The sequence below is a fragment of the Heliangelus exortis genome, chromosome 9 (genome assembly GCF_036169615.1).
Source record: "Heliangelus exortis chromosome 9, bHelExo1.hap1, whole genome shotgun sequence".
Lineage (NCBI taxonomy): Eukaryota > Metazoa > Chordata > Aves > Apodiformes > Trochilidae > Heliangelus > Heliangelus exortis.
In genome coordinates, this window is record NC_092430.1 from 21,382,592 (window position 1) to 21,408,856 (window position 26,265).

A 26,265-nucleotide genomic window follows, 5' to 3' on the forward strand; every position below is an offset into this window, starting at 1 on the left:
AACCACCCAAAGGCAATTTAAGTCCTTTTCTACTACACAGATATTCATGCTTAAACATCACTACAAGCCCTCCAGGATGCCACTGCACAGCTGTACCTTGTCCTTGAAAACATCAAAACCAAAATCCCATTTAATGCAGAGCCTTGTTCACCCATGCAATGCTAGAATCCAGGCATAATTTCTTTTCATTAAGCAGATTTGTTTGCTTTGCATGCAAATTTTGTGCTTCACTCTTCCAAACTTAGTGCTGTGATACTGAACAAAAGCAAGAGGTAATTTCAAGAGGGTATTTTCAACAGGATGGACCATACGGAATACACCAAGAATTTCAATTTTTATCACACCAGGTGCTGTTCTGCCACCTCTTCTTTCTTCAGTCTTTGTTACAGGCTTTTCACACACATACAGAAAATGCAGAAGAGAAAAATTGGTTGTTTGCTTGTGACAGAAAATGAGACCTAGCTCGAGTATCATTCAGATGGATAGCAACAGAAAGCACATCTAGAAATAATTGAGCAATTCTGTGTAATCAGTGGACTGACGTGTTAATCAGTCTGCATTAAGGTCTCTGTACACATGTATTTGCAGCATGTGGGTGACAAGCAAGTTCAGTTTGCACCAAAATAATAATTTTGTCCATATTACGCATTTATTTATACTACAGTGCAGTGCACACAACAGCCTGGCTTTGCTGCCTTCCAGGATGAAAAAGCACTGAACAGATACTTGGGTACAGCCCCATTGTCTGTGCACAAACTGCTTTATTTTTAAGTTATTTACTCTAGAACACAGTTTTCATGCAGCAATGTAAGTTCCTACCAAAGATCTTAAGATACTGGCTAAAAACACCAGCTTCCAATCCACCACTAGAGAAAGGAGAATTTCCTGAAACCCTTAGATTCACCCAGACTTTATTCTAAAATTCAGAAAGCAGAATAATTGTTTTCCAAATTGTTTAGGTCATTCTGAAGCTGATCAGATCCCCATTTCTCCCCCTCTTCTATATTTCCTTTAGTGTGGCTACCCTAAAGCACATGCTAGAAGAAATCTTTCAGATAAAGGGAATGTAAGATCTACATTTCTAGCTGAGCAAAGAAATGGGAGAGGATATGTCTTGACCTTATCCTTTCCTTGCAGAGTGAGCAACAGCCAAATTCTGGGTTTGTGAGCAATTAAGTGGAAAAAAAAGCAAAATGGAAATGAAGTATTTGAAGTCCTGAAGTATTTATGAAGTATTTATTATCCGACAAAAGCTACATAAAAGGAGCAGCTTTTAAAATACTGATGGTCCAGCAGATGTGCACATTTCATCTCTCAAAAATACCAAATTAAGACTCCAAATCAGTTTCCTCTCAACTGCCTGCAGAGGCCCAGATTTGGCTGGGTGGGTGGCAGGACAGGACAGGACAAGCAGGACTTTCTTCTCCAGCTCCCCAGGGGTGCTGGGATTTTTGGAGGAAGGATACTAATAGCTTTGTCATAGCTTAATGGGAACAAACCCATAGAGAGTCAGCTGGTACCACTCCTGGTGGGAGACCTGAAGCTGCTCAGATGCTTCCCTAAAAAACCTGGCGTGTGGACTGTGCCACACAGACCTCTGCTCAAGGCAGGATTTCTAAAAAATACCAGATTTATCCAGCCCATTAAATCTGTCCTCTCAAGGAAGCTTCTTCATTGACCAACTAAACTTCTCCCAGACACCATCACCTCTGTGAGATGCTGAATCCAACCCCTAACTTTGATCTAAAGGGTTATCAATCCATGTCTCCAAAAAGTCACCTCTGGCTACACACAAACACAACCCAGGAGGGCAGGCAACACTTGTTCTAACACGTGGCATGGTTTTTATTATTTTTCAAGTTTTCACCTTCCTTGTGAAACCCTGAAAAACCCTGAAAAATTGGACTTTTTTTCTGTATTCAGGGTTTCTCCACTATTCCAAAGCATTGAAGACCTTCAGATTCTCATCTGTTCTTTCTCATATTAAACACTGATTACTCAGTTGGTGGCTAATTCCACTTCAGGATGTTTAAAACAGAGGATATTCCACAGAAATTTTCCTAAAGCAAGTGTTCTTCTTCCAACCTTGAGATGACAAAGATTCACCAGGTCTCTTTTCTCTCTGCTATTGTCATGTCTGTCATCTGACACATTATCTCCACCCATCCCTAGATATGCCAAAACCTTGGAGCCAAGCAGGCTCCTGGATGCAGAGTGGTTGTTCACAGGACATCCAAAACAGGATGAGGCTCCAGGAGAACAGACTTCAAATTTTTCAAAAAGCCATATATAAAAATAGTCTTCCACAAAGATGGAAAGCAGTCTACATAAGCAAGCTTAGCTCTCCCTGCAGAATGGGGCATGCCAAAAAAAAAAAAAAAAAAAAAAAAAAAAAAAAAAGAGCAACTTTCATATATCCTGAAGAATTTAAGGTAACTGAGTCATGACATCTCAAATTTTTAGTAAGCTTAGTAAGCCTGAACTCAGGAAAATCACAGAATTTAAAGTAGCTCTTCATCTTGTGAATACATGAACACAAATGAATCCTATTCCCAAGCACACCTTGTGCCAGGAAGGAAAAATTGAGGATGATCTGTTCAAGAGGCAGCTACCAGCTCACAGGCACAGACACTGCCCAACAAGAGACTTTGATGCTGCCTGAACAAAGTGCTAAAATTATTCCATAGCTTGCTAATCATAGCATAATGTGGGAGCAAAGGAAAATGCATCATTATTGTCTACGTGCTGCCCTGCATATAGGGAAAGCATTAACCCTTAAGCACAGAAAAACAAAACAACAACACAAAAAGTTTTGTGGAGCAAAAAGGGAGGTGTAATTTCCAAAAACACTGCACACAAAATAAGCTTTTTACAATAACCTGGGAGCACAGTAAACTGGAACTGTCAAAAATTCTAATCTTAGTATATTTGCTGGTTGATCACAGTTTTTTCTGAGTGATCACTATTATCATTAAATTCCAGAGTTGTGCTGTGAACACAGCTTTACCAAAGAAAAAAAAGTGACAACACTACAGTCAGATGCTTTTGTGTGTTTGAAGCATACTTATTTCAGCAATAAAAATATTTTACAATAAAGCAGGAGTTGAAGCCTCAACATGAAAAGACTATAAAAATTTTCAGACTAAGCTTAGAGTGTATGCAAATAAACACTTGTGCTTTGGTGGTCAATACTGCAGCTCTGCTCAAGAAAAGGATACAATTTTATGCTATAAAATCTAAATTAATTTTATGAAAGTCTGCTGGTGAGCACCAAACTCCATTGGCACAAACATTAATTTCTGGGGAGCACAGACCCGGGAGGTTTCAAGTTGCATTCATTTAAATCCACTGTCTGAGCAGCACTTTGAGCCTGAAAAAATTATAAATTGTGTAATCATGAGATTTGTAATGGAAATTTTTAATGTGCTAACCAATATAAAGCATTCCTTTCAAACGAAAGGGGTAGCCAATTTTATTCCTCTGTTAACTTCCACGTGGACCAATTTCTTACCACACAGCATGTTGGCTATAAATCTTAAGCAGCAGCTTCAAACTGCTGCTATTATTGCTCATTAAGACTGAATAATCCTGGATGGTGTTCAGGGAAAGCTTCTGTAATGTCTATCTCAACTATTAATTCTCTTTTCAATGGGGATGAAATTTCAAGCAACAACCACCAGCAACTCCACAGCTTCAGTGAGGGACCACAAAAAAGATGCAAAGAGACTGAAAGATGGGAAATTTCAAACAGACAAGAAGTCAAATTCATCCCTACAGGAATGGTGCAGCTCTGGAGCAGGGAGCAGCTGCCCAGAGAGCAACCTCCATCCCCAGAGAGCTTCACAAGACAGAGGACATGGTTTAGTTTTAATAAAAAGCATGACTATCCTTAAGCAGCATGATTTTAGCATCAGATACAGTCTAAGAAATGAGCAGATTTGAAAATTCAAATCAAAACACAGGAGCAATTCACTACCTATACAATTATTATTAAACTGACTTTTCCCCCCTCTCCCCCCTGTTACTATTTCTCCTTTTGGAACAGCTTTTGAATGAATTTTACACTGAGATTGCTGTTTAATGGCATAATATAAACAGGATGGGAAAAACAACAACCCCTACCTCCCTTTTCAAATAAGATAATGGCATAAGCTCAAAAAATATCACTGAAAACTGTATTAGCAGCATAGCTACACAAAATCTATTCCATTTAAATTTCTATTTAACCTTCCTGTATTTACTGTAGACAGTGTTATACCTAGGGAAATAGCTATTTCATTTCAAAGCTGTGCTTGCTGCTAGCTAGAAAACCTCTTCGTGGTACTTAATATACAATCTGAAAGGTCTTTTATCATTTCTCCCCTCAGATCTATGAAAAGATTTTGTGGGGGCTCTCATAAAAACCACAAGTACTATTTATCATTTGCACAATTTTAGTGTGATGTAAAACAGCAGGTAAAGAAGTGCTTCCATCCTTGCCTGCAATACTACATAATTAACCAGCTCTGCTTCTAGAAAACCAATTTAAAATTCTGCTCAAACCCCATCTGACTCCTCCATGCACTCTGCCATGTCTGTACCTCTCTGCTCATTTTCTATCCCTTCTGATGCCTGTACAAAACCAAAATCTATTTTCCACAGATATCAGCTTATTTTTTTACTATTTTTCTATCTAACTTCAGATCTCTCATTTGTATTTACTCTTTGGTTATAAAGAAATTTGTACATAAAATTAAAATACGCTGATAAATGAATGGAGAGAGAAATCTCCTGAGCTTGCAAGACATTCATGACCCTTTCTGAGATATTAAAGTTCTGTAACATGTACAGATGCCATGTCTGCAACTTCTTAAGCACTTCCCTGTACTTCCAGAACTACACTTTTGTAGAGAAGAGAGTACAAGCTTTCCATAAGACAGGCAATGCTCATTCACATGCTCAGGAGTTCTCTTACCTTGGATGCACTGCAGGGTTCCATCCTCAGCCCTTATTGTAAAGGTTTCACCTGGATTAACTTGAACCAAAAAGACCTGCAAAATGAAGAACATATTTGTTTCACTGTGATGTTCACAAATTACATTCCTTCAACCCAACAGCTGTGTTATCTGTACTTTAGAAGAGGCAGATGGGGGCAGGGAGGGAACAGACTGGCATCCAACATCCTTGGGTCCAAGAACCAAGAGAGAAATCCTACTGCCTCATCTCAGTTTTCAGAGTTGAAATAAAGATGTAACTTGGTGGTGTGCAGGTGAGAATTACAGCTTTGGGTTCCACCATTAAACTCCTGAGAGTGTTTTAACTTGGCCAGATTCTGATGGCAAAAACCCACAGAATTTTAGACCCCTGGTACATGAGAGCAGAGAGCACAAACTCCAGCACCAAAGCCATACTGGGATTCCAACTTGACAGGAGAAAAAGGGGAATAGATCCTTTGCATTTTTTATAATTCATCCTTCAGCCCTACACATAAGAGATCTCAGTTAAACAAAATCCATAGACACAGTTTAATAGTTGCACACAGAACCAGTAATAAACTATTTCAGTTTATAGTTCTTTAAATAATCAAACTAGCAGCCCATGCTCTCATTGCTCAGTTCTGCAGCCAATGGGAATGCTACAAAGATGAGGAAGCACCAAAACACATCCCAGTTCAGTGTACCCTGTACTCATCTTTATTTATTTTCAGGTGTCTAAAATCATGGGTTTAAAACTTAAGATTTAAAACATTTCTTTAATGGAGAGTTTCACTGAGAACCAGGGATCATTTAACTCATGCTCTTGCTGCCTCTGATACTTTTACTCAAATATTTTAAAGATGCTCCTGGTAACTTTACCTTGTCAGAAGTTCAATCCATACCTGGATTAAACCTGATGTAAACTGAAAATTTAGATTTTTTTCCTTTTGTGAAAACTCTCTCTAAATTTAGGTCTGGTCTTTATGTTCTGGGGCCAGTATGCAGAATTCAACCATTCAATCTGGAAAGCTAGAATTTTACTTCATGTTTTGTTTCCAAATTCCCTAAGCTAAATGCATAAGATAATTATTGCCAAGACGACCTTTGTGAATTACAGTAATCCTACAGAAACCCATTATTCCAGTAACATTTTTAAAGCACAAGCTGGAAATCAGAAAAATGTCATACAAAAGCCATTATTTTGTCTGCAACAGTAATTTCTCACTGATCAGGGTGGATCTGACCCAGCATACAGAGCACAATAAATGGTTCAGGAAAGATAAGAGGCACAAAGCCATTCCATCTCTAATCTCTGAACAATCAACATTTAAGTGACAGCATTTAAATGCTCTTTTGCTATGAATAGGTGGGGATTATCACAACAGGATACAGTCAGCAGGTCAAAAAAAATCTTAAAAAAAAAAAGCAAAAAAAGAAAAAAGCCCAGAGCAAAGCAGTGCCATGCAGCTTGAAAAAGAACAAGCAACAAACCAGAAACCTGAACACAAAGAGGCAAAGAATCATAAAAATATTTCATTAGCTCATTTGCATTGCATGTCTAAAGCTGGTTGTATTATTAACACACTTGATTAATTAAAACCAGATGCTCTAGGACTCAAATCACACATTTGGAAGAACTTGGGAAACTAAAATACCTACCCTGACTAGGGTATGGCTCTGCCATGAAAATCTCCAACTTTTCCCTCAGTTTGAGTTTAACAGGAGATATAAAACTGACCATGAGAGAGGAATTCCTCTTCCTAGACAAGGCACATGTCTACCCCAGAGTTATCAGAAGGGGAGGATTTACAAATTCCTTTTCAAGAAGTCATGCCAAAGGTCACTCTCCACCCCAAGCATCCACGTTCACACGCCTGCAGTTGAGCTTTGAAAAGAATTCCTTGGGATTCCACATTAAAAACCCCTTCTCAAGAATATATTCCAAATAACAGCTGGTGCTTGTGATGGTGGAAATAAAGCAGCACTATCCTTGCCCAATCACACAGGTTTTTTTATTAACACAAATTGTTCCAGCACCAATTTCTTATTGACACTTCTCAGAGTACAACAGCTTGAAAAAATCAGATTTATTACAAAAACCCAAACCAAAGCACTCAGCACTAGTCACTGTCCCTAAACATGGGATTAGGTTGGTCAGAAAAAGTTCCCCACTGAGAGCTGCAGGAAAACAACCCTCAACTCTACTTGGCCTGTCTGGAGTAAGGACTAGACTATTTTGCACAGACTTTAAGTACAGCCCCAAAAGGCAAGAAAGACTACAAAATATTTTCACCCCAGATCTTGTTTTGAGGTTAAACATCAAATAGACTGAAGGGATAACATTTTTCAGCTCCTGGCTGTGCAATTAAATCACAGGCCTTTTCAAAACAATATTGCTGCTAGGAAAAAAATGCTTTATTCTGTCAGGCAGTGATTTGCAGCAAGTTCCACCACAGTTTTCACCTAAAATCCAGTAAAAGCAATACTGGTTTCCCAGGCTCCCAAGTAAGTTTTTCCACTTCAGCATTCCTAAAATTGTATTTGTGAAACACAGACAATTTGTATCATCTCATCTCCTAAAACTTTACAAGGCTGGAAGCCGTAACAATCTGGTTTTATTGCTATTTGGACATTGAAATATATACAAAAATTTTCAGAGGAGGTCAACGAGCTTGACTTCTATTAAGCCTCGTAGGTCTTCTGCACCTAATAATGCACTTTTGGAGCAGTGTTTTTCTGTGTTACACAAGAAGAAACACCAACACTGGTGAAATTCATTCACTTCAGCAAAATTTCAGAAAAAAAAATAATCTCCATCTATGCTGGGTTTCTCAGAAGAGTGAAAACATCAGCTGCAGTGCTACAGAAAGGCACATGTTAAAGCAGAAACCATCAGTGAACATAACAAGTTTACAGAGCCACTTTGGAATAAAGTACTGTAGCTGTAATGTCCTAAAATAAAAAAATAAAAAAAACCCACACACAAACAAAAAGTAAATTCTGAAGATATTAAAAGACATTTTTCCACGCTGATGCTCAAATGAGCCACCTTTGGAGCAGAAGAAAACATTTATGGGCTGTTGCTGGGGGCAGGCAGCTATATCCAGAGCAAACAGAAATAGCTGATGTGTGATTGATGTGGGTCAACACTGGAGCAAGGGCTGGATGCAGAGGGAGGATGGTTGGCACACCAGCACATGTACCAGAGGTGGCCCCATGCCCAGTAATCAGGATGCTCCAGACCCTCCACTTGCCCCCTGCCACAGACAGATCCCATCCAGCAACCCCAGCATCTCCTCTTCACCCAAAGCTGGGGGACTGGGGTCTGCCTTTGTAAACCACACCCCTCTGATTTCACCCAAACCCCTCTGCACCCATCCCATGCCATGCAAAGCCCCACAAAGAGCCCCCCAAAATCACAAGCTGCTGGCTAAAAAGCTGCAGCTGAGGTCAAACCATTAAAACCAGCACATGGTGAGCATTAGATACTGGGCATTTTCCAGCCAGCAGCCCTGATTTGTCCCAGTTGCCTGGGACAAATAATGTCAAGGCACACTGTGACTTTTTCTGTTTACATACACACTAAGCATGTCAAAGTAATTCAAATTCTTTATTTTTTCCTATTTGATTTTCCAAAACAATATTCTGCAGACAGAGCAGGAGCATCTCCTTTCTGAAGCTTTGAGTTAAAAACCTAAGGAAAGCAATAAAAGGCTAAAGATAATGTCTTCATTTTAATGAACACAAAGACAGACAATCTTTAACTGTCTCTTCCAATATTCATTATCCTGAAAACACATGTTTGAGATGGCAGCAAGAGAAGAGAGAACTTGAAAGTCACTTGGAGCCCCTGCCCGGCAGCATCCCAGGGGTGAGGTCCAAGGACACTTCATCCCAGTTTCAGTCCCCTGGCTTCCTCACATCTGAAAAGCTGGAGCTTGTGACAGCTGCATGCAGGGTGTCAGCAGCACAATGCCAAATGCTTTTCTGTTCCCTAAGAAGTACTGGGATGTTTGCTTTAGCAGATTGGTGTTTAAGCTCAACCTTAACTGCTGCATCCCCAGAAAAAGCTTGAGACCTCCATAACTTGCTGCTTTCTTTGCAATTATTTTGCATTTAAGTATGCTGCTATGTATTACTTGAAGTCCTGTTTGTTAAGACTGATTAATCTTACTAAGTTGCATAGTTACTATAAATATTTATATGCAAACACACGCCCAATTTGACATTAACTGCTCTGTGTCCAGACTAAGTTTTCATGATGAGCCAAACAACTGCCACTGGTGTCCCCGTCCCTGCCATCTGACTCTTGCAGAGTTGGGAGCAGGAGAAGAAACTCCTCAACCTGCCAGCCAAGTCTAACAGAGGTTTAAAGCTCAGGTTTGGGAATATGAAACTATTCTGTACATACCATGTGGGTAAACAGTCTCATCCAATGACAGAAAATGCTCCCTGATAAGGGCAAAAGGCATATGCAATGGTACCTATTTTGTGTTGTTTTGGTTTACTCCATACTTGTAGAAAAAAAACATCACTTGGGTCCACTAAAAAGATAGTCCCCAGATCCTAAAGCTCCCAGTTCCATCCCACACGAAGGAACAAAGAATTCCCACCACACACCATGTGCAATACCCTTCCCAGGAATGTGTTCCTCCTCAGGCACATCAGAGTAGGTAGGATAAATACTTCCAACCTCTCCTCAGTAAGGAAGAGAAGTAAGTGAACCAAACCAAAATAAAACTTCCTAAATTCAATCCAGAATTCTGTCCAGACGTGCTATGGCAAACCCAGCTGCCCCTCCTCTTTTGAGAGCTTGCAGTGCAGTACCTACAGGAAACCATTGAAATTCTTGGACCAAAAGGTTAATTATCACTCCCCAAATCCCCACAGGAGTTACAAGTGGATTAGAAACAGAAACAGAGTAAGCAGCAGCTCTGGAAGGGACATGAAAGCAGTCAGCAGCAGTGGAAATTAAGTGTGGGAAACTTAAAGAGAAAAAAAACCCAAAAAAGCCAGTGCTAGAAATGCAATTTGGGGTAGCCCAGAGAAGAGGGCTTACTGTCAAGCAGGCAGAGACATTTCTAGCTCTGCAGCACTTATCCCCAGGAAGATAAAACAATACAAGATAAAACAATTGGACGTTCCCATGCCCTTGTCTCACACTACAGACTCTTCACTGGCAGAAATGCATCTGACATCGCTCTCCGTCTGGCTGCTGGGAAAGCTAAAAAGGTGTCTGACCAGCTCCAGCCTGTTCTTTTTTTCACATCCATCAGAACTGGCCTTCTGAGAAAAGCCTTTTCTCTGCAGCTCAGCATTTCCAGCCACAGCTCCTAAGCAGAGCTCTGCTGTGGTTGAGGCTTCTCATATCCAGGAACACGAAAGGGTGAGCATCAGCAAGTGTGCCCAGAGCATCTCATCAGGAAGCAGATGTTGTCAGCTCCAAAGCACGAGGCTCTGATCTACGTGCTGGCCACACCACAGCCTGGAAACCTCCACGTGATTCCTCTCCTGTCAGCTCAGCCACGATGCTTTCTTACTGCCAGCTGCTAACAGGGACTGTAATTACACCCTGGAAAAGCATATGTCCTTATAAAACTAGCACCTATTTATGGAGTAATATAAGCCAGCTTTCTTAAGGAAGTCATTCTTCCATGAACAGTTGTTCCTGCCTTACAAGTAACCAAGATAATATCTCTCTCAACAAACATGTAACACTTGCTTCTACCTTACCTAACACATCCCATTAAGAACAATTAATGCAGCCCATTTGCTGCTTTTATATGCAAAGATCAAACAAGACATCAACTAAAGGTTCAGGAATAACTTGAAAATGACAAAGCACAAAGGCAGCTGAGCTTTGGGACATATGAGGGCACATCCAGACTTGAGGCCAAAAATGTCTCACCGAGAACTGCTATTCCAGCTACAAGTACTTAAAGAGATAATAAGGTCATGAGTAATTCTCATTTTAAGATCTACAAGCCTCATCCAACAAACTTTTATGCAGGAAAGAAGGCTGGCCCAGAAGTGTTCTGCTGAATCATACTTGCCTAGCACAGTAAGAGCAAGAAGTACCTGAGCAGTTCTTTTCATGCCAAAGCACTTGATGAGAAATTAGTTGCAAGGCAATGGAGCCATCCACCAAGCAAGGCTGCTGAATCACTGCTGATGGGGTAATTCAAAACTTGGAGTTACAGCCCCATCTCAAAGTGAGGTTCCAAAGACTTCATTTAATTCTTCCCGTAATACAGAAGAAGCCATCAAACAACTTAAATGGTTTCCAGCAAGGAGGAAAAGGCATATTCAAGGAGCAATTATCCTATCCAATATCATTAAGATTGTTCCTTAAGTATATTAATACTGGACTTGGTAAACAACCATTAAAAGCTTTCCTTTCTATTTTTTCAAATTGAAGCACGTGGTGCAGAAATTACTTTTTAGAAAATAATCACAGCAACGAAAATCTGCATCATACTGAGAAGCCAGATAATCAGCAGACTTAGAAGCTTACAAGAAAAGCAAAAATTATTCTTCCTCTTGAGGTTGGTAGAGCTCAAAATACAGCTTGGAAGGAAGAACAAATGATCAAAAGAATAAGAAGTAACAGAATGACTTTTCATATTGATTCATGCAGGACAGCTTCTTTCTACCTTGGTTAAAATACTTTGCTGAAATGTCCCAAATCAGGAGGGAACACAGAAAAACTCCTAGGGTAAATGTTCTACAAAGAGAAACATTAAATCAATAATACAGGTTTAAGAATCTACCAACTATCACAGCCTAAACCTCCAGGATTTATTTTGACATGAAGGCATCACTAGGGTCTTGTAATCATTCTACCTACCTCTGATCAAGCTTATTAGAGAATATCTCCTAGAGAAATATGAAAGTACTATATGAAAGTAATATGAAAGTAATATATGCAAGTACTATAAACTTGCTTTCCTTCAAAATTCCCTCAAAATTCATTTCTGCCCCTTTAAGGTTCACAGTGAAGCACGGGGTAATACACAGGACTGCCAGGATCAATACACTTAGGCAAGCAGAGAATAGATGGCATCACAGGACTCTTGTCTTCAGTTCTCCATTTCTTTCCTTCTTTCCCTTTTTCAGAACCTCAGCAATTTTGTTCAATTCTTCACATCTCACAGATACCAGCAAGACAATAGCCAGCACAACTAAGCCACCAGACTACCTTTCTGCAAAAACCTCTACTTTATGTGAGAGAAAACTCCCTTTTCCATTTTCAAAATCCCTTCATGGCCCAGAAACGTTGGGGTTTTTTTGTTTTTTGGGTTTTTTCAGCTCACTCACCTGCTGTGATCCATCGCCGTTGACGATGTGAGGCATCATTGCTACCTCCCCGTTCAGCAACGGTGGCAGCTCCAGGGGAATTTGGTCTGTCATCATCATGGTGACGTACATTCATGGAGAATTTTCCTCAACGGGCTTCCTGCAAGAGGAAACAACAGTCAAAAGACCCTGGAAAAACCACTTGGACTTCAGGAGGTGATTGGTAACCCCGTGTCACCAAGGCAGGAAGCTAAGCAGGGCACCTGCTTTGTAACAGGATGAATTCAGGGACTGAGGCACATAAAAGAGGTTTCAACTGTTAGAGAAAGAGCATGGAAAGTCAAATCTCTACACAAGATTTCTAAAAATGGGAATCTAGACAGATTCTTATTCTTTCCCACCATTATAATCCCCAGGACTCAGCAAACCACAGAAATAGGCAAGTTCTGAGACACTTGGAGATATTTGCCCAAATTTCAGCCTTCTGCTTGCTCTTGGAACTACATCATCCATGTGGTTCAGGTGTTACATCAGTTGCACTCTGTATCCACAGGTCAAAAACACCTTTATTTTCTTTCCAGAACCACAGTGTGAACTGCCACGTATCACACAAAGAGCAGACACCTGACTCCCACTTAAATGCTGATCCAAAGGAGAAAGGTTTCTGCTGGAGCAGGAGGGATAGCACATCCCCCTGAACACCTCGTGCTACACAGAGGACAACAAGAAATGATCTCACTTAAGGTTCTGTGAAGAATCACAGGTCACCTCAAGCACACCCTTTGCAGCTAATTGATAAGATATGTAAGAATCACTAAAACCACAGGGAGATTGCTTTGTAAAAACAAGTCTCAGTTGAGCACTAGGAGTACCATCGTGGTGTTTTATGGGGCAACAATCCAGTTCTGTAGTGAGCAAGATGGATGACCTAATCACCTTGCTTATCATAGAATCATAGAACTGGCTGGGTTGGAAGGGACCTCAGAGATCATCAAGTCCAGCCCTTGATCCACCACCACTGCAGTTCCCAGCCCATGGCACTGAGTGCCACATCCAGACTCTTTTTAAATATCTCCAGGGACGGAGAATCCACTACTTCCCGGGGCAGCCCATTCCAATGCTTGATCACCCTGTCAGTAAAGAAATTCTTTCTAATGTCCAACCTAAACCTCCCCCGGCACAACTTGAGACCGTGCCCTCTTGTCTTGCTGAGAGTTGCCTGGGAAAAGAGACCAACCCCCCCTGACTCCAACCTCCTTTCAGGGAGTTGGAGAGAGTGATGAGGTCTCCCCTGAGCCTCCTCTTCTCCAGGCTGAACACTCCCAGCTCCCTCAGCCTCACCTCACAGGACTTGTGCTGGATCCCTTCACAGCCTCCTTGCTTTTCTCTGGACCTGCTCCAGCACCTCAATCTCCTTCCTGAGCTGAGGGGCCCAGAACTGGACACAGGACTCGAGGTGTGGCCTCACCAGCACTGAGCACAGGGGCAGAATCCCTTCCCTGGACCTGCTGGCCACGCTGTTCCTGATACAGGCCAGGATGCCATTGGCCTTCTTGGCTACCTGGGCACACTGCTGGCTCATGTTCAGCTTCCTGTCAATCCAGACTCCCAGGTCCCTCTCTGTCTGGCTGCTCTCCAACCACTCTGTCCCCAGCCTGGAGCTCCCCATGGGGTTGTTGTGGCCAAAGTGCAGGACCCGGCACTTGGCCTTGTTGAACCTCATCCCGTTGGAATCAGCCCAACTCTCCAGTCTGTCCAGGTCCCTCTGCAGAGCCCTCCTGCCTTCCAGCTGATCCACACTCCCCCCCCAGCTTGCTGTCATCTGCAAATTTGCTGATGATGGACTCAATCCCCTCATCTAAATCATCAATAAAGATATTAAACAGAACTCAGCCCAACACTGATCCCTGTGGGACACCACAGCCGCCATTTTGATGCAGCCCCGTTCAGCACCACTTTCTGGGCCCGGCCCTCCAGCCAGTTCCTAACCCATCACAGAGTGCCCCTGTCCAAGCTGTGGGCTGACAGCTTTTTTTTTTTTTTTTTACCTGGACTTTTGCACAAGAACTCCTAAGCAAAACAACCTTACAAGTTCAACACTCAGACAGCATCCTCAGTACCACTCATGCCCAAGAACCCCAAAGTCCTCCCAGGTAATTCCCTATACATTACAAATTCAAGTTAGAAAAAAAATATGCTCCGACTTGGGTGGCTGGTAACAGCTTGCAGATCACCTGAGCATAGAGACGGGAATTTTTGGCAAAGAGCAACATGGAAATCCCCACTCAGGAGGAAAGTGTTGTGGGATCTAATATTTACATTGAGCACTTGATGACAGAGCCATAAACCAGGAGTTTAATTCATCTGCTCCAGAGGGGATGAAGAGCTGAGTCAATCTTAACAGTGTTGGAGTGTGCAGGTCCATGGATGCTGCAAACATAACCTCCCCAGCCAGCTCTGCCCCCACATGCTGCTAAGCTTTGATATTTATTTCTTTCTCCCCAGTTTAACAACTAAACCAACACTTGAGCTGCAATACATTCTCTTCCTTTCCATCAACCTTTTCCAGAGGAATCCCACCACCTGCAGAGTGAACTGATGGATCAAAACATCAGCTTGACCAGGAGCTGGTACTCCTGAAGAGGACCACTTGAGTGATTTAAAAGTGATGGTGGTGCCCACAGAGTCTAAACCACACCCGTCCTTTCATTCTTAACACACAGCCCACCTCCAATCAAAGCAGTACCAGCAGCCTGAAAGTGCAGTAGTTTTGCAGAAGATGTGAAAACTTTCACAGCCATGAATCTCAAGACCAGCATTTTTAATTTAACTCAGTACCAAGTTTAGCACGACTCTCACAGCTTCCCTGATGTTCTTATTTGTGTGAAAACACTTCTTTTCTAATCATCACTTCACTGAGACATAATCAGAGGCAATCTATTTGCATCCACCTTTCCATGAAATGCAAGATCAAGGTCTCTGATGCAGCACAGATCTATCCATGAGCAAAGCCTCCCTGGCTCAGTCATTTAAAATTATAATGCAACCATTACATGGGCTACAGAAATCTGCCCCAACAGTCCAGAAACTTTCCTCAACAAATTTCCCCCCTGGAGTATTTGGAGCTTCTTCCTAAACCTTTGGCTTCATTTCACAGTCTCAGGTTCTAATGTTGAGGAAGACCCAAGTGCCCAACCCATAGTCCCAAGTGTTGGCTTTTGGGGTTTTGTTTGTTTAAAATTATGAGGAAGAATGAAACCTGTGAGGTTTTGAACTATTTCTTAAATGATTGGGATTAAGAAGAAGACTGAAAAAGCCTAATAGTGAACAGCAGTGAGAACATATGAGTTAACAGCTTTCAGTGGAAACAGACTGATTACGTCAGCTTATACATATATCTATGTACCTGCAGTGTTTGTGCATGCATACACCCAAATAGTCATATATAAAGGTTATTTTAAAAGAATGTTCATAGGAACTATTAAAATCCATGTAAAACAATGGCCACCAATCCCCAAATAAATGATTTTTTCATCTAGTCCAAATCTGAAAGTCCCGGCTTGAACAGTCTAAGCATCACGCTGATGCTATTTTCTTAAGGAAAAAAAGCCAGACTCTAGCTTGAAGCTACATATTTTCCTAGTAATATTTCCATTCCAGGCACAACAACCAGTATGCTGACATTTATTTGCTCCATGTCATTATTTAAAGTTTTACAGCTGCATTCCTTTTGCTTTATTAATGGTTTGTCACAACAGCCATGTCTACACTTGCCTCACTTTAAGGAGGAGGGAAACAAAACAAAAAAAACCCAAGAAGGGCTTCCTTTATTTGTCAGGTCTGGTACAACCCCAGCAGAGGTACTGCCAGCACTGGCTCCACAGCACAGCTGGGGTGGTTTGTAGCAGTATTTCACATAGATCTACTCCATGCAGTTAGGTAAGATGGGGCTAAAATATCTGCTGTGAGACTGACAGACTTCACACCAAAGCCAAGACCTTTGGAAACTGGCTTCAGGCACTTTTTTTAGCTGCTTTGCTCATCCATCCTACAGAAAGAGATATATTCACCCTGCATTCACAGCCTCTCCTAAAACAGAGCACTCCCCCCAGCACCCAAGCACTTTCTTTTTCCTATAAATTCAAGAACAACACAGGAAGAAAACACCAGACAAGGACTCAAAGCCGGTTTACATTTCAGGATATGAGAACTCTTCCTTTGGTAAAATATGAACTGCCAAATACTAACCCACAGCTTTTTTTTTTTTTTTTTTTTTTTTTCCAGGTACTAACTCAAATTTGGGGTTTTGTCTAGAAAGCTGACTATATTTAAATCTAAAAAAGATACTTCCTGTGTGTCTACATTCCCTGGATTTGTCTGCGATGAACTACAGCAATGCCAACACAGAGGAGGAGCCTCCATCTCTCTAGCTACCTTTGGAATATGGGAAATCACAGCAAGTTTCCCACCTTGCTGTAGGGCAAGGAAGGAGACATCACCATCCAAGTTTGATGTTTCTCTCCCCAAACCAATATTGCAAACCTTTTGATGTTTGCAACTCACTGTTACAAACCTGCCTTTCAATTCCATACTGCAGTCTTCTGCAGGTCACAGAGCCGACTCTGTTTCCTTAACTCAATTCATCAATATGTGAGTTACTAATATATAAATTAGTTGCACATGGCACGAGAAAGAAAATGAAAACACAGGGAAGAACAAAGCGTCTCTATCTAAACCCAATGTCCATGTATGGTGAATTAATGTGATCCCACAGGTTACAGAATTCTCCTGAAATTCCAAAAGCAGCATCAAGATACCTAAGTCCTACTTTTCCTAGGAAGTTCAACCCATGTTATGAGTACGGATGTAAGGGGTATAAGCCAAGAATATTTTTCTTTTTGTGACTTTTTTCCCCCCATCTTCTGACTTCCACAAAGCTGAAGAACCTCTTCCAGCTACAGCAAAGTCAGAGGAGCTGGTAAAAGAAAGAGGAGTCTTGTGACCACTCTCTGTGCAGGCTAAATTTTTATTTCCCTGCACAAGACCATGAAAAGTTACTGAACAAATCATTCTGCTTTATTATCAGATTAATTTGCAATTACAGAAGTTGTATCACAAAGATGACAGACAGCTTTCCCACACCTAGTAGAGACACATATCCTGATTTATTTAATATACAGCAAAACCCCAGCACTATACACACATTTGCACTCGTGCAGTTCTTCCTCAGGGTGATCCCATCTGAGCAGAAAAGAACATACTGAATAAAGAAGCCACACCACCCTCAGTCCTAGCATTATTACAGACAAGATTTGAACACATTTAACAGTATAAAACTTTTAGCAGGAAGAATTTTCTCTTTCCAGTCTGAAAAAAACCCCTTACTTCAACATGGGTCAGTTCATACATGGACGGTACTCACATCCACAAACCTAAACAGTGCACACAGCAATTAACAAACAAGCAAACAAAAACTCCTCAGATTTTCTACAAGATTTGTCCTTGGGCATGATGAGGAATTTGTCCATGGCTGAGCCACTTCCTGACCCAGCTGTGGCCACAGCCTCTCCTGGCCACCAGCCACACCACTGATCAGCTCCATCCATGTCTCAAACTGCTTTCCATGAGATGAAGCTCAAATGCTACTCTGCAATGGTGGCAACCTAAAGAGCAAGCCAGAGGTCCACTGGTGCTCAACCTTCCCTTCTTAAATTTAGGATAAATATCTAATTCTCATGACCAGTAGCCAGAAGCTGTTCTGCCTTTATAATATGGACATGTGTCCAGGGACCCCTGAAAATATTAACCCAAAACATTCCTTGTAAAGGCTTCTCAGACACTGAGAGTGGCTTCAAAGATCACAGAATCTACTAACCCAACAAAAAACTTGTTTCTTGAAATAGAAGCTTTCTCCACTTCAAAACCATAAAACACAAACCCCATTGAGACTAGGAAGAGAAGAAGCGGCTTTTGCGAGATCTACATTTTATTTTTTGTTAAATATAGGGCTATATAGCCTAATATGATGTTTCTATCATTATTTGTTATATACATGTGGGTCTGTATTACACAAGCACCTCTTCTACCAACCTGTACATAACAGGTGATCTCCTCTTGCACAGAGCTTGATGTGCTGATCAGAGAAGTCATTCAACCCAACAGAAACCTCCTTGGAAGTTCCTGGAGCTGGGAAAAGCCAGTTCAGGTCTGATGTCAAAAGCCAAAGCCTCTTGACAACAGAACTGAGCTAAAGTCCACCCCCCTATCAGCCATCATTTTCCCTCCCTGTCCTGGGGCAACCCAGGTTCTGCAAGGAGAACACTCAAAAACTGGCAGTTCTCTGACCACAGAAGGGAAGTATTTATGATTTCTGACCTGCATCCTCCAGACCACATCCTAACAGTACAACCAGTCCTCCACCATCATCTGCCCAATTAGCTGGAAAGCAGACAGGTTCCCCCAACCACTGGGCTGTATTGACCCTCAAATACTTGTGTTGTTATAACCAGGGCCAGAGGAAGTGGGAGTTGCTCAAAATGGTTTTGCCATGGTTAAAAAGTATGCGTGGAATCATGGGCTCATATCAGAGGGAGTCCCACTTAGCACAAAGAAGTTTTAGGAACACAGGGAAGACTCAAATATTTGTAGAAGTAATCTTACTTAAGAAAGTGAAATGCCATAAAAATAAGGAAATGCTTTGTAGTTGCTGCAGCTACTACCTGTAGCAGAGATTATTATTCCAGCGCAAGAAATACTCATTTGATATTTGCCAGGAGTTTGTAACTGGAATGACAGAAACACAAAGTCTGGTATGTCAAATCCCATCATTGCTGATCATTACACAGTTGAAGAAACAGGTGCTATTTCCAGAGCTATTTCAAAGCACTTCCACCAGAGAAAAATAAGTAGGGGAGAAACTGCACATACGTACAAACAGAATATGTATAGGAACATCCATACATCAATGTGTATGCACACATACTCAGACACTAAGAATTTACAAGGAGTCCCTGACCACAAGGAAGGCTCTGAATGAACAGTGCTGTTGATGTTTGCATATTTGTTTGTGTCTGCACACAAGAGATGAAATAACTTCCACACAGCTCTGCCTTCCTATTGTATTTCACGTAGCACATGTTGGAATTTGAGATTAGGTAAAACACACATAATGCAATTATATTCTCACTGAAAAGCAGGGTGGTAAATATAGCTGCTTTCAAAGGACTCTTGCCATGGCTTGCCACTTGAATTGAGAAAGGAGTGGTAATAACTGTTCATGTAGAAAAAGCCTCTTGAGACATGAGCAGTACCTGGAGGTATGCACACAGATGGTTGGTCAAGGCACAAACAGTCTGGAATTTGTCTTGTCTGATGTGTGTTCATTAGTTTAGTTAAATCACATCCGTCTGAAGGGTGACTGAAACCTGAAAGCATTCTTTCTCTTGTTTAATTGCAAACACGGGAGATGAATTTGGAAGCATCCAAACAGATGGGTGGCATCGGAACCATTTTGATGAAGTACATGCAATTTTAAAAATCTGTTATTACAAAAGAAGAGGGATTAGAGGGAATGCATACCTACAAAGCTCACTGGCATTTTACAAAGAGGAAGGAAAAATTCCTGCTGCTTGCTCTCTGTGCCATTTCACAAGTAAGAAGGCCACCAGTAGCTGGATCCTACCTGCAGCAAGCTGAAAAGCATAAACATCTTCTCAAAGCTTAACCACTGTAATTAATTAGTGGGTTTATTCCCATCTAATTTATTTTCATTTCATATAAAAGCACATTTCAATGTCACAGTACATTCCATCTCTAAAGAAGGAATTACCAGCAGCAATCAATCCTATAGGGGATCAAAGGAAGTTAATGATGGTTCTGCCCACACAGGTGTGAGATTATTAAGGCAGCTATCCAAAGGGTAATGATATGATGATTTGCAGAAGTTTGCATTTATTTAGACTTATAATTGGCCTCACATTTTCAGGATCTGAAACTCCATTATTTCAGAGAACAGTGGTTTTGCAATGCAACCACCTGGATACCCATCATAGGAAATGTTTGTAATTTAGGAACAGACAAACTATTAAAAAAAAAGAGTCAGTAGCTCAAACTTGGGATGAAATGGAATACCTAAATAACTTCAAACACGTACCAGAAGCAAGCATCAAGAATGGGGAGTTCAGGTTCAACAGCATCATGCAGGAGTATCTGATTTCACAAGACAAGTACACCTAATCAGCATATAATAGTTCTGATGAAATACCGGAATAAAGCAAGCTGGTGCACAAAGGAGCCTTTCACCAAAGCAAAACTTCATGCCTCTAGGTAGTTGGGTTTTTCCCCCCCACACCACCTGGTTTTCTGGAGAGGAATCTTGTGAAAACTTGTGTAGGAAAAGCCAGATCACCCTCCTCCCACCACTGCTCACACCCAGGGTACACACGTGCCCCAAAGGCAAGCGGATTTGGGCAGATTTTTACTCCCTAGATTTCAGGGAATAAAATACACTGGAAGTAAAACAAATCTCAAAAAAATTGATGAGGCTTACATTAGCTACAACTGAGCAGAAAGCCACAGGCAAGTGAGCTCACCCAAGGACTTCACAGAACTCTCAGTGCTGCAAAGAGAACCACAGCAGCAATTTCTTCTGCTGCTCAAAATCAATCCTAAACATGCAAACACCATGGCTACAGCCTGCACTGCCAGCAGAAGAGCAAGATGTGCAGAGAGAAAATTTATATACAAGCCACCCTTCCCCATTCACGTCTTTCTGTGCTTTTTCATCAATTTAAAAACTAAGTTATTAATTTTTTGCTATTTATATTCCTTTCCTTCTGCCATGTCTTCACAACGTATTTTCCTCACCTTCCTCCACATTAATCACAACAGATAAAGGGGACTTCTGGGGATAGAGCTGCAAAAGAGAGTTTTCAGACACCTAACACACACACAGTATTTCATAGCACTTCTTCCAAGCAGCCACAGACTGAGGTTAACACCTGCACCACAGGAGCCAATTATTTTTTCCCCACAATTCTTATATTGTTATTTCTCTACATTTTTAATTTGATTTTTTTACATTTAAAAAGAAGTCTAATTATAAAATTTGCTCCTGCACCATTTGCTTTAAATAGCAGCTACTTCACACATCGGGGATTTTTTTAAGGGAAATTAATTTATGCAATTCCAAAAACACAAGCAGTAACAAACATTTTTAACTAATTTGTTCCTGCTTCTCCAGCTGTACAATCCACTACCAACTGCACTCGGGACCTCTGTGCTTTTCTAGAAGACCACATGGCACATCAAATAGGACAAGGAGTTCAGACCCCAGTCCAGGGTATATCTTCGTGCACTCTTAATAGTTTTATTGGAAGTACAGCCAAATACTGAACTCCTCAGGATCAGGGCTGGGACCCCAGGGACACACAGAAAACCTCTATGTGAAGAGAAGTTTTAGCACAAAGGTGCAAAGGAGCTAAGGTGTATGCTTCATCTGTTTGCTTTCTTCCTCCATTTAATAGCCAAAGTATTAATCATGGTTCAAGCTTGATAAGCACAGTATTTGGTGACAAATACCTCCCCCTTCAACTCTGTTCTCTCAAATAATAAACCCTGCAATATCACAAAGACCTTGGTTATCTCTTCAGGAGTTCCTGTGCAGTGGAGAATCCGCCGAAATCAATGGGGTGGGCGTGGGGTTTTTTTACCACTAATTAAACTATGAAGGAAAAAAAAAAAAAAAAAAAAAAAAAGAAAAAAAAGAAAGGCTCTCTCTCATATCAATCTGCAGGTCTTGAAAAGCATGCAAACCAAATTCCATTTGCAACAAGGTTTCAGCACACCTTTATGCAAGACAAACTTTTTTTTGTCGTCGCCATTCACTGCTAACCTGACTCCGGGCTGACAAAGTGGCTCATTGTGTTCCTGTGGGAAAGGGCTTGGGAGAGATCTCCCATCCAGCCAGCCCTGGGATTGAAGAACTGGCATTCACACGGGGTGGCCACTGCAAGGGAGCACCTCTGGATGGCTGCCGTGGAAGGTTCTCATGTAGAGAGAAAGTTAAACCCATTATTATCCTCCAGCTCACAGCATCCAAGTGCCTAAACTGCATGATTTAAAAAAAAAAAAAAAACCAAAACAAACAACACCAACCAAACAAAAAAGCATCCAAACCCCACCATCCAAACCCTCTCATGGTAGAACTTTCCAGTCTCAGGAGAAAAAGGTGAAATTTTGTTTGTCCATCCCTCCCTTTCACAGAACAAAGTAAACATTGCAAGGTAGGGTTGTTGTTTTTTTTAAACTTCTCTGAACTGCTTCATGAAAATGAAGATCGTATACTACCCAAAGCTTCCCTTTGTTCAAAACAGACAAGAATTTGTACTAAAAAAAACAAACTACTGATCCAAAACCCACAAACAAAAAAGAAAGCACACAGACAAAATAATCAAATCATTGTTCCATTTTCAATTGAGTAATGTTGGCATACAGCACCGTACAGGAAAGAAGCTTCTCCTTCTTCAGGTATCTGATTTTTATCTCCCATTATAATAAAGCATCAAGGAATCAAAACCACCAAATCTTAAAAAAAAACAAAGCCCCCTAGTACTCTGCATTTAAAGGAGGGAAGCTATAGATTCTCTATCTAGACAGAAAATGTTGAATATGCCAAGTGACGCAGCTATAAAGCTGAAGGTATCTATTAACTGATTCAAAAGGGACAACCTCTGGGGTTTGTTACTTGTATGAAATGAGGCAGAGTTTGTAACACAGATTGGAGGAGAAATAAAGTTCTATTGCTACAACAGGAGACAGCCCAGTGGGGTTACCAGCTCTCAGGCTGGCCCAGTTAATTCTGACTCTTCAACCCTCCTAATCCCCACTCTCTGCCAATTCATTCAGGCAATGGAAGGCTGAAAGTGATTCACAATAAATTGGTATTCTCCTTTGATAATAAGTAACACAGTGAGATAGTTGAGAATTTAGATCATGACCTGGGAAACCAACATCACTTTTTTAAAAAAAACACACCAAACCCAGCAGCATGGGTTGAAAGGCACTGTGTGGCATCACACCAGGGAGCCAGACAGATGCTTTCCCCTCCACCTTGCTAGTCAAGAGGCAACAGCCCCAAGCCTGTAACTCTTAAGTTATAGAAGTTACTCATTACTAGGTCTTTGTTAATTAAAATTTCCTAATATTTCACCTATTGACTGTGATATTGCAGCTTTCAGTGTTAGAAGAACATGAACAGCAGTACTGGAAAGTTATTAAACACACCTTATACTAATTAATTATTCTCATAATGAAAAATTTCCAAGGACTGATGAGAATTCTCTCACGACTCTGAAGAAAGCAGAATTCTAAGAATTATCAATAGTCCTAAAAAATCCATTGGAAAGTTCCTTGGAGAGAGTCAAGAGGCATACAAGACAATAAGAACCAGAAGTTGAGGCGGGTGAAGGAACATAAAACCCTCTGCAGTCAAATTGCAATAATTTTTTAATGCAAACTTATCTAATCAGCCAGGAGACAGACATACTTCTTGGTGTTTCCCTATTGACAGAACCCCACACAGCACTGATAAAATCAATTAAACCCTTGAAACTGAGTCAGCTTTCCTCATCCTTTAGATGACACAATTCTAGTCAAGCAAGAAACTTCATGGACAAGCAGCAGAAAAGAATCCAACAAGCAAGTTCCATGTAACACCCAACTCCAACTTGATTTTCCTTTGTTACACTTGGAGAAATTAATTCCCACAGCTGCACAGCAAACTTCAGAGGTTCAAGAGCATGGAGTCAATATTCAAATACATTGAAGAGATCCACAGAAAGGAAGAAGCTGTAGTCTCTAGAGGTGAAGCAGGAGATGGTTGGCTGTCATTTTCTTGCTCAACATGAGTGGGGGGTTTATCTAGAGAACAAAAGATCCTGATTTAACAAGATCAAGGAACTGTTATTTCTGCTCTGCAAATGAGACTCACCAGTACCTCCTCCCTCTCCTCAGGAGCATCCCCAGCCCCGTGGACCATTCCAGCAGAACAGCAGGAATCCATCAACTTCCTGGCCTGCCCCTTGCTGAAACCAGGCTGCTGTCAAGCCCCACGCTGAGAGCCCTTCCAGCCTGAAACACTACCAAAAGTTATTTACTCTGTGTTGGTCCCGGGAGCATTTCACACATGGTTGTGAGGAGCAGGGATGCATGGAAGCCAAGAGAAGCTCCTGTTCCCCAACCCTCCCCGGAGCTGTGCCACTGGAAGTCTGTGCTGCAAGCAGCTCCCATCCAACACACCTCTTTTTCACTCTTTGCTGGCAGAAACAACCCACTTGCTACTTATACACATGGAGTAGATCTGTTGTACAACCCTCAGAGCAACCAGTTGCAAGTATGTTTAAAATAAAATCATAGTAACAAGGCAGAGTTTATTTCTGGTTCCTTTTTAACAGCATCATTTTGACTTTATGTTGGCTCATGCTTATCTACCCAGTCATGGAAGAAGTTATAAATAATACAGAGGTCACCCACAAAACCTGCAAGTCCTTCAAATTTAAGAAAATCCCCCTCAAACTCTAGCTGGAAGAGTCCACACAAGAAAAAGACTGAACCTACAAGAAAGGTTAATTCCTAAAGAATGTTTTCTACAGTATCTTGACTAAATATAAACCACTTCACCACCACATGTCATGACAATCTTTGGTATTCAGCTTTTCCAGGACCTTGCTTACTGCAAGAGAAATTCACACACTCTAAGTTTGTGTCCTTTCAGAATTAATTCCACCTCAAACATAGAAATATAGGGGGGTTTATGTAAATAAATCAATCTTTACAATTAAAATGGGGGTTGACAGCATCTTATCTTTGACTGCAGAGGCAGAAACTTCAGAGTAGCCACAAATCCAGGAGTTGGTCTGTGGAGTTCTGCAGAGACAGCCTGATGGCATCAGCACAAGATTCCACCAAGAATCCAGCTTTCCCAGTGAAATTTAGTTGCACTTAATTTTACCTAAATGCTACAACTGACACGACCCAACACAATTTCACTCCATCACTTTCAACCCCAGAGGAGAGCTACAAAGGTACTTCTGGGTTGCCTGAATAAGCTGGAACACCCAGGCACTATCACCAAAAGTACAGCATAATCTTGATTTCTTTAGTATTTACCTTCTGACCTAGTTCAGTCCCATTTTGGCAGCACACAGCAGAGCAGAGCCCATACCTGAGCTACCTTAATCTATTACCCAGGTAATCAGTGACAAAACCCTACCCATTAACTCCAGTTTTCTTCCAGCAAAAAGATTTGCAGGTCTCAAGGATTCAAGGAGGTTGGATTTTTTTGCTCCCTAGTTTTGAGGGGAAGGCTACATATTTTTCTAATCATTTGACATGCTAATATCTGGTTTGAAAAAAATAAATAAAACTGATGTTATTCTCTACCTACACCACAGCATATTCCTCTTGGGCAGGGGAAGAAGATGAAATGTACATGCAGCAACTTTAATAAAGACTCCATAGTAGTGGACCTGGGTAGAATAAAGTTCTCTCTCTCATGTGGACATATTCTTTCTCCCACTTCTCTCTCTAGTCTCTAATCATAACTCCAGGATGGTACAAGAAGTTCTCATTGCCCTTTAGAGTTGTAAATATTCAGAAATTAGTACCACAAAATTCAGTGCCATTTCAAGTCACTTCACCTGCAGCATCTTCTCTGTTCAAGCAAGAGCAGAACAAGATTTATTATCATTTCAGTCAGAGGCTAAGCCTGCAACAACTTCTATCTTTAAATTTGTAGCTGAAGAGATGGTGGATTCACTGATTTTCCTTCTTTCCATCCATACACATAGTGGTGCAGAAATCTCAGAAGAATTCTTTGCCAGCAGTAATGAACAAGATCTAAATTCTCACCTAAACTGAGCAGACTATAACATATTCATTATGAAGAAGACACTGAGTTACATCAGTCTTGAAGGGGTTTTTTTTGAACACTTCTTGAACTGATTGAATTAAAGAA

At 41.1% G+C, this 26,265-nt stretch overlaps 1 protein-coding gene across 1 annotated transcript in view; it reads right to left on the reverse strand.

Annotated features, from left to right (window-relative positions):
• Nucleotides 1-26,265, reverse strand: part of FNDC3B (fibronectin type III domain containing 3B) — a 184,435-nt gene that overhangs the window by 134,920 nt on the left and 23,250 nt on the right. Inside the window, exons 2-3 of the mRNA XM_071752654.1 lie at nt 12,273-12,411; nt 4,955-5,030 (exon numbers count right to left, since the gene is read on the reverse strand). Of these exons, the coding sequence (XP_071608755.1) occupies nt 4,955-5,030; nt 12,273-12,383 (187 nt within the window). The 5' untranslated portion in view covers nt 12,384-12,411. The remainder of the gene's footprint in view (nt 1-4,954; nt 5,031-12,272; nt 12,412-26,265) is intronic.